This window comes from Neoarius graeffei, chromosome 16 (assembly GCF_027579695.1).
Source record: "Neoarius graeffei isolate fNeoGra1 chromosome 16, fNeoGra1.pri, whole genome shotgun sequence".
NCBI lineage: Eukaryota > Metazoa > Chordata > Actinopteri > Siluriformes > Ariidae > Neoarius > Neoarius graeffei.
This window is the reverse complement of record NC_083584.1, coordinates 55,466,286-55,475,893: the sequence shown is the minus strand read 5'-3', so window position 1 is coordinate 55,475,893 and position 9,608 is coordinate 55,466,286. Positions and strand designations below refer to the sequence as shown.

The following is a 9,608-nucleotide window of genomic DNA, read 5'->3' as shown; positions in this document are numbered from 1 at the left end:
TTAAACACAATAATTTCTGGTAAGAGTTGTTTAAAAAATGATTACACAGCATTCTGATTGGTTATGGGGGACGTCAAGTGTGGCAATGTTAACTGAAAGCTCGACCAATAGAAAAAAGGTATTTGTCTGGACTAATACTAATTAGAATAGAGACTAATTAGAGGAGCTAATCTAATTATCATTCACTTTAAAAATGTCAAATCTCTTTATTTGTCCATAATAAATAATTAAATATGTTTGATAATTCATCAGTCAATTCATTAAGTAAATATTCAGTAATCTGGATTAATTGTGAGAGAGTCCTTAAAGTGGTGGATTTTATACAAGATCACAGCAGTATCCCAAAATCCTGCACAGATGCACCGGTTAGGTCTGTTAACATTTAGAAAGTGCAAAGCATAAGCCATTCGTTCTTAAGGTGGTTGACTGATATACTGCTCTAAATGGAAACATCTCACAAACAGAATTGGTTAAAGATGTTCAGTTAATTTAACGTGGTAAGTGTAGTTGGTGTACGGCGTGTGGTGCCAGTCCTCAGGTCTCTGCTAGCTCTGGCTTTATGGTGGCTGAGCGCTGAACAAGCCCATGCAATACAGGATTGACAGAAAATACCTTCCAGAAGTGCAATGGAGAACAAACATAGAAGGACAAACCTCCAAAGACAATCACTTTAGCTTTTCTTTATCCGTTCCCTGTAAGTCGTCAATGCAGCAACCAACAAAATGCAGTTTTTGATCCAGAGAGACTTGATTTTCTGAGCGCTGCCTGTTCACAGGCTTGGATGGAGACTCATTTGGTCAATGCAGTGGAACTTAAGAAACCTTTCTTCACATTTGTTGTGGCCTGTGCTGCCAACCATAAAGCATTTACCTCCAGCAACCAAGCCACATCCAGACCCTGGAGATCCATCCGTCGTGTCTCGACCCACCTCTTACACCAGTGGGATGTGACAGTCACTGAACCACCGTGTCCATTCACAGAGTGGCAAGGATGCGGGAGAAGGAGATGAGGACGGTGAGAGTGGTCTGGCCCACCCCAAACACCAGAGCCTCCAGAGGAGCCATGTCCTTTCCTGCGACACGGTACACCCAGGCCACCACTGCACCTGAGACGAACAGGACACAGTCAAAGAAGCATGTGACAATAAAATGGTTCCACATAAGAATGCAGTGATATAAAATCTCTATATTATAATACAGTGTCTTGCTAAAGTATTCATCCCCCTTGGTGTTTGTCCTGTTTTATCGCACTACAAGCTGGGATTAAAATCAGTTTTTGGAGGATTTGCTCCATTTGATTTACACAACATGCCTACCACTTTTAAGGCACAAATTGATGTTTGATTGTGACACAAACAATAATTAAACTGAAAAAACAGAAATCTGGAGTGTGCATAGGTATTCACCCCTTTTCGTATGAAACCCCTAAATAAGAGCTGGTCCAACCAATTCACTTCATAATTCACATCATTAGTTGATTAAGATCCACCTGTGTGCAATCAGTGTCACATGATCTGTCACATGATGTCTGTATAAATCAACCTGTTCTGGAAGGACCCTGACTCTGCAACACTACTAAGCAAGCAACATGAGAACCAAGGAGCCTCCAAACAGGTCAGAGACAAAGTTGTGGAGAAGTATAGATCAGGGTTGGGTCATAAAAAAATATCCCAAACTTTGAATATCCCACAGAGCACCATTAAATCCATTATAGCAAAATGGAAAGAATATGGCACCATTACAAACCTGACAAGAGAAGGCTGCCCACCAAAACTCACAGACCGGGCAAGGAGGGCATTAATCAGAGACACAACAAAGACACCAAAGATAACACTGAAGGAGCTGCAAAGATCCACAGCGGAGATGGGAGTATCTGTCCATAGGACCACTTTCAAGGGCATATCACGGGTAAATTCAGGAGCAAGATCAATGTAATTCTCCTATTTTATATTACACTTTGGTCAAATAACTTATTTTATTATTATGCAATTTTTTTTTTACCTTGTGCAATACCAGAAAAATTCAGTTGAAATCAAGCCATTTGAGGCGAATTGGTCCGCCTCTGAAAAAACTTTACATTTGAATTTCCAGGGAAACATTGATTTTCGTGACGTCATCTGCGGGACGCCTCCCTCTGAATCCTACGTCAGCGCTGGTTTGTTTATGAGAAAACGACCTGGTGGTTTTCTGCAAATTTCTTCAACGTTATCACGTAATTATTAAAATGGTTAACAGATGTATTGTAGGAGGATGTAGCAACACCGATCATGATGGGATTAGTACTCATCGTTTTCCAAGAGACCGGACAATGAGAGAGAAATGGGAGCGTTTCTTCTACACAGGCTGTACACTGAAACTGCGCAAGCTCGCGCAGCCTCCTGGCGCTTCCGCAGATAACGTCATGATTCTGGCTCCAGACTCCCTTGGGATTTTTACAGACACGTTTTATTTTATTTTTTTCTGCTGTAGACAGATGGCCTTGTGCAAAATTACCCTTCTGGATGAGTGTGTAAAAGGGACATACTTTCATATTTAAAAAAAAAAAAAAAAACCTAAATTGGTCCAGAATATGCCCTTTAAGCCATACACTCCACAGTTTTATGGAAGAGTGGCCAGAAAAAAAGGAATTGCTTAAGAAAACAAATTTGGAGTTTGCCTGTAGACTCCCCAAACACATGGAAGAAGATTCTCTGGTCAAATGAGACTAAAACTGATCTTTTTGGCCATCATGGGAAATGCCATGTGTGGCACAAACCCAACACCTTGAGAACACCATTCCTACAGTGAAGCATGGTGGTGGCAGCATCATGCTGTGGGGATATTTTTCATCTGTAAATATCATAGGAAAGCTGGTAAAGACTGAAGGAAACATGGATGGCACTAAATACAGGGTAATTCTAGAAGAAAAGCTGTTTGAGTCAGCCAGAGGTTTGAGACTGAGATGAAAATTCACGTTCCAGCAGGACAATGATCCTGAACATACTGCTAAAGCTCCACTGGAGTGGTTTGAAGGGAAACATTCAAATGTCTTGGAATGCCCTGATCAAAGCCCAGATCTCAATCCAATTGAGAATCTGTGGTATAACTTAAAGATTGCTGTACACCAACGCAACCCATCTAACTTGAAGGAGTTGGAGCAGTTTTGCCTTGAAGAATGGGCAAAAATCCCAGTGGCTAGATGTGCCAAGCTAATAGAGACATACCCCAAGAGACTTGCAGCTGTAATTTTAGCAAAAGGTGGCTCTACAAAAAAGTATTGACTTTGGGGAGGTGAATACCTATGCACACTCCAGATTTCTATGTTGTTGTTTCATCTTAATTATTGTCTGTGTCACAATAAAACAACCATTTTCACCTTTAAAGTGGTAGGCATGTTGTGTAAATCAAAATGGTGCTCACCCCTCAAAAATCCATTTTTAATTCCAGCTTGTAATGTGACAAAACAGGACAAACACCAAAGGGGATGAATATTTTTGCAAGACACGATATATTACCCGATCCTGATGTTTTGACCTACATCTGCATTATTTTATGCTCACTAATCAGTAACAATTAGAAATTTCATTTAATAATAATGAATAAGGGTGAAAGTACTCACTGGTGAGGACGCCTCCGATAATCGAGGCAAGAAAGCCAACGCTGATCAGCACCAGGGTAATGAGACGGCCTCGCTTGTGCCTCTGCAGCATCACACACATGAGCAGCCCCACGGCGCTGTGTACAAACAGTGAGGAGAAGAGACACCACAGGAACACCCAGTACCACATCTCTGCAACACACAGACACACCTTCAGCTTAACATAACCTCATGTTGACGCAGTGGAGCCAGGTAACTGAAGACTAAATTAATTCTAACCGAAGACTCAAAGAATTCTCTATGTTTGAAAGAGACATTTGTCTGAAGTGTCCTGTTTCTGTTCAAACTTTGTGGCAAACCATTTTAACTTTTGCTTCTACTAAAACAGCTAATGTATCGACTACAAACTTTTTGATAATTACCAAATGGATTACATGAATATAAAGGATGATTTTTTTTAAGTTAATTTATTACACAGCTCATTTGAATACTTGATTCTGATTGGTCAGTTACGGTGTTCTACAGTCTTATTTCTGTAGAACAGTCTGTTGCTGTGGACCACTTCATTAGCAGAAGCAATGAAGTCATTTTTTAAAATCAATATTTTGTGTCAAATTATTGATTTCTTCAGTACGTAGCCATGTAATAAGTGATAATGTATGGCAAGTCGGTCTTTATCGCAAAATAAACCTCTTCAGTGTGATTTCTGATCCTGTTTCTTATCCTGCTTCACTCTATCCAGGTTTATTTCACAATAATGGCCAGCTCACTGTTCAACATCACTTACTTATTTAGTCAAATAAAATTACCCTGTTTCATGGACTTGCATAAGTTCATTTTACAGGAAGTAGACTTTAAAAAGGGCGGCACGGTGGTGTAGTGGTTAGCACTGTCGCCTCACAGCAAGAAGGTTCTGGGTTTGAGCCCAGCCGCTGATGAGGGCCTTTCTGTGTGGAATTTCTTGATAATTTGATAAAATCTGTAGGAGAAGTTAAAAAAATATATATTGCTGTTAAAATTCAAAATGGCTGAGTTCCAGTTTGGTAAATCACAACTTCATTCCATAACAAAACAAAAACACTTGGTGTCTTCTGGGGAATCAAGACCATCAAGAATCTTGATTTGCTCTTGAGGACTTCACAGGTTATGAAAAGTTTGTGAATAATAATGTCTTGCAGCCGTTGAACTCCACATAACCTAAAGAATCAGAAGAAAGTGGAATCGCAGATCTGTGAAAATGCATTGAGGAGTTATGATTGTAAATGTAAGTTCAAATGTGCCCTGGTGTTGGTGCCAAACTTCTTGAGCATCATACCTCAAACCTGTTGTGAAGGTAGCTGAGACGGTCCTTTATCAATATGCCAAATTTAATAAAGAGCACACACAAACATTTTATGGGATGCCACAGACTCCCATGTGGTATAATAATAATAATAATAATAATAACAACAACAATAACAACAACAACAACAACAACACACACACACACTTCCACCTTTGGTGCTTGGCCCCTAAATATAATGGGCATTAATTCAGTGTTCACACTGTAATAGTATCACTTTCTCAAATATTTTTTATAAGGGTATTTTTCCCCCTTAGATGAAACTGAATTCAATTACAGCTTCACGATCACAAATCCAATGAAGCCCATAAACCCTACACTCAATCCTGCAGGTTGATGAAGTGAGAGCGGGAAACAGAAAGAGAAGACTCTTAATGAAAATCTCAGCACACACACTTTAAATCAGTCTCTCTGCAGAGACATGAGGAGAATGAGGCATCACAATTCATGAGCCTCAGTGCCAGCCTGTGTCAGCCTCAATGCCACACCCTCACCACACAGTCCTCTCTGACGTCTCTGAAGACGGAGTTACACCAGAGGAGTGCGGTGTCTCTGCCCTTCAGTTAATACAAAAGCAGGCAAAGAAGAACCTCACATCAGCTGTACAGCACAGAAGGAAGACAGCCACTTTGTTACAATCTTGTGCTATTAATTTCCAGGGAAAATTAAAAATAGAACAACACAAAGAACAGCACAAAGGGCACAATCTCTCCATGCTGAAACCTTTAGAGTCTAACTATAAGAGGCATACACTGTCCGGCCACTTTAATAGGAAATTGCTTTTGATTCTAAGATTCCTGTTCTTGGCTGCAGGAGTGGAACCCAATGTGGTCTTCTGCTGTTGCATGCTGAGATGCTTTTCTGCTCACTACGGTTGTAAAGAATGATTATATGAGTTGATATATCCTTCCTGGCAGCTCGAACCAATCTGGCCATTTTCCTCTGACCTCTTTTATCAACAAGACGTTTCCACCCACAGAACTGTCACTCACTCGATGTTTTTTGTTTTTCGCACCATTCTGTGTAAACTCTAAAGACTGGTGTGTGAAACCCACAGGAGATCAGCAGTGTCGGAAATACTCAAACCAGTCCATCTGGCACCAACACCCATGCCACAGTGAAAGTCACACTTTGAGATCATAATTTTTCCCATTCTGATGTTTGAAGTGGCGGCACGGTGGTGGAGTGGTTAGCGCTGTCACCTCACAGCAAGAAGGTCCGGGTTCGAGCCCCGTGGCCGACGTGGGTCTTTCTGTGCGGAGTTTGCATGTTCTCCCCGTGTCCGCGTGGGTTTCCTCCGGGTGCTCCGGTTTCCCCCACAGTCCAAAGACATGCAGGTTAGGTTAACTGGTGACTCTAAATTGACCGTAGGTGTGAATGTGAGTGTGAATGGTTGTCTGTGTCTATGTGTCAGCCCTGTGATGACCTGGCGACTTGTCCAGGGTGTACCCTGCCTTTCGCCCGTAGTCAGCTGGGATAGGGTTGCCTGCGACCCTGTAGAACAGGATAAAGTGGCTAGAGATAATGAGATGAGATGTTTGAAGTGAATATTAACTGAAGCTCTTGATTTGTATCTGCATGATTTTATGCATTGTGCTACTGTCAAGGGATTGCCTGATTTGATAACTGCATAAAACAGCAGGTGGATGGGTGTACTTAATAAAGTGGCTGGTGAGTGTATAGAGACACATGCTGGTGACTTGAAGTGTGTGTGTGTGTGGGGGGGGGGGGGGAATTACAGATGTATCAAGATTTGTGGATCTGAAAGGATCACAGCTGTGTTCCTCATTAACAAAAAAAAAAAAAAATGCATTTTGGGGCACTGGCAAACAGAAAATGGAGTAGGCCATGTGTTAGATGAACTCTGCAAAAAAACCCTTGATTTAATTTCTTTTTTTGCCATCCTCTTTGTCCCATAGCCGGCAAGGGCCACAGGGGCACCACTGATGACATTTTAACAGTCCATCATCGTTGTGTCCAGGGCATTTTAAACTTGGAGCCCAACCGTTTCCAAGTTTGATCAATAGACAATTTAGATTAGCCTCACTGCATGTCTTTGGACTGTGGGTGAAACCAGAGCACCCAGAGGAAACCCACGAAGGCACGGGGAGAACATGCAAACTCCACACAGAAAGGCCGCCGTCAGCCACTGGGCTTGTACCCAGAACCTTCTTGCTGTGAGGTGACAGTACTAACCACTACACCACCACGCCACCCATTCAGCATCCTACACCAATATTAAAGGGATAGTTCGGGATTTTTGACATGAATCTGTATGGCATCCCCATCAATAGTGTCGTGCAAACACACTGACTTACCCCTGACAGCATCCTGTGAGTCCAGTTCTTGTCCAGTTTTGGTCCAGATGAAAGTAGTCTGGCAAGTTTGTTGGGGTCACGAAAGTAAAACGTTTTTTGTCTCAAAACAGTATGTGTTCAAAAGAGTGATATATTTGCATCACAAAACCATTGTCAAATAAAAAGTCAGACCTCGAAATCGCTTGGCACTATTTTCTCTCCCTTCTTATCACTGCGCGCTGCCACCAGGTGACAGCGAAACGCAGACCCACTAAGCTGGTGGGAGACCAAGGCTGCACTCTATCCACGGCTTACACACGTGATGGCACGGAGGATGTGTATAGTGGCAGCATCTGTCCCCCCAGAGAGGATCTTTTCAAAAACAGGACAGATTATAACAGAGGAGAAATAGAATCAGAATTAACTAGTTAATTGCAGCAATTAAAGGAATAGGTAGGAAAAGGAAGGCGCAAAGACACCGCGCAGCGCCTGATAACGGGTTTTCAGGCGCTGCGCACCCGTTTTCAGGCGCTGCGCACCCGTTTGCGGTGTCTTTGCGGCTGCAGCAGTGCTTTGCCTGTGCTGTGGCTGAAAATAGTTCCAGCTATAAATTGGTCTAGTAAATCCCTTCGTGTTAATTTGCATTGATATGTGTACTCGATGTGAATGTACAAGTCATGAGAAATAATTATAAAAAAATCTTCCGAAAGAGCCGGCTCCTTATAGTAAGAAGAGCCAAAAGAGCCGAAATTCCCATCACTAGTAAACAATGAATGAAACAGCCGTGGCTGTCACCTGGTAGCAGTGCGCAGTGATAAGAAGGGAGAGAAAATAGTGCCAAGCGATTTCGAGGTCTGACTTTTTAACAACGGTTTTGTGATGCAAATATATCACTCTTTTGAACACATACTGTTTTGAGACGAAAAACGTTTTACTTTCGTGACCCCAACAAACTTGCCGGACTACTTTCATCTGGACCAAAACTGGACAAGAACTGGACTCACAGGATGCTGTCAGGGGTAAGTCAGTGTGTTTGCACGACACTATTGATGGGGATGCCATACAGATTCATGTCAAAAATCCCGAACTATCCCTTTAAGATACAAGCAAATCACCTAAAGTACCACTAAGGTGCTTTCTTTCTTTTTTCCCCATGTAAATGGCGGGTAACCTACATAAATACAAGTACACAGGGCAAACCACTGCTAGCAAGACAGGCACTAACACACCTAGCACTAGCAACATGTCCAAGCAAGCTTAGCAGACCAGTATGATGGACATGAAAGCTGAGCTACTGTCCTCACTCAAAACAGAAATAGCTGGTCTTTTCCAAAAAGAGTTGGATAATGCACTGGCAGGGGAATTTGGTGTGATTAAGTCAGAATTACAAGCAATTAAAATGGAAACCGCAAGTAACACCACCATACTACGATCTGACATGGAAACAATTAAGACGACTGTGTCGGATATGGAGCATGGCCTTTCTGCTTGTTCGGATGACATAGCATGCCTACAGAATACTGCACAACGTACACAAACTCAAGAAGAATGGGGAGAACCTAGAGGGGAAAAAAAAGTGTTTGGACATGGAAGAGAGAATGAGAAAATCAAAATACTGAACATATACTGAATGTGGTGGAAGAACCTGGCTCAAGCTCTGCAGCCTCTGTCTCAAAGTTGATCAAAAAGACTCTGAAAATGGATAAAGATGTGCTGGTTGACAGATCACACCAAGCTCTCCAACCAAAGAGACCGGATGGCAAACCTCGAGCCATAATAGCAAACCTGCACTACTATCAAGACTGCGTTGAAATCTTTCGCTGGGCCAGAGAGGCTGGTTCACTGCAGAACAATGCATCCGCCATCTTCATCTTCCCTGACTACCCACCGAGTGCTGCCCATGCAAGTTCTGTGTTTAACAATGTCAGGAAAATACTTTGACGATGGGATGGCATCCGTTACGGATTACTTCAGCCAGCCCCCCCCCCCAAAGTCAATACTTTGTAGAGCCACCTTTTGCTGCAATTACAGCTGCAAGTCTCTTGGGGTACGTCTCTATTAGCTTAGCACATCTAGCCACTGGGATTTTTGCCCATTCTTCAAGGCAAAACTGCTCCAACTCCTTCAAGTTAGATGGGTTATGTTGGTCTACAGCAATCTTCAAGTTATGCCACAGATTCTCAATTGGATTGAGGTCTGGGCTTTGATTAGGCCATTCCAAGACATTTAAATGTTTCCCTTTAAACCACTCCAGTGGAGCTTTAGCAGTACATTCAGGGTCATTGTACTGCTGGAACATGAACCTTTGTCCCAGTCTCAAACCTCTGGCTGACTCAAACAGGTTTTCCTCCAGAATTGCCCTGTATTTAGTGCTGGAATCTTTCCTTCAATCC

General features: G+C 42.3%; 1 protein-coding gene across 1 annotated transcript in view; it reads right to left on the bottom strand.

The window, feature by feature from the left end:
• Window positions 1–294: 294 nt before the first annotated feature.
• The window catches only part of tmem170b (transmembrane protein 170B), a 47,923-nt gene continuing 38,609 nt past the window's right edge, over window positions 295–9,608 (bottom strand). Inside the window, exons 2-3 of the mRNA XM_060942161.1 lie at window positions 3,598–3,768; window positions 295–1,105 (exon numbers count right to left, since the gene is read on the bottom strand). Of these exons, the coding sequence (XP_060798144.1) occupies window positions 975–1,105; window positions 3,598–3,768 (302 nt within the window). The 3' untranslated portion in view covers window positions 295–974. The remainder of the gene's footprint in view (window positions 1,106–3,597; window positions 3,769–9,608) is intronic.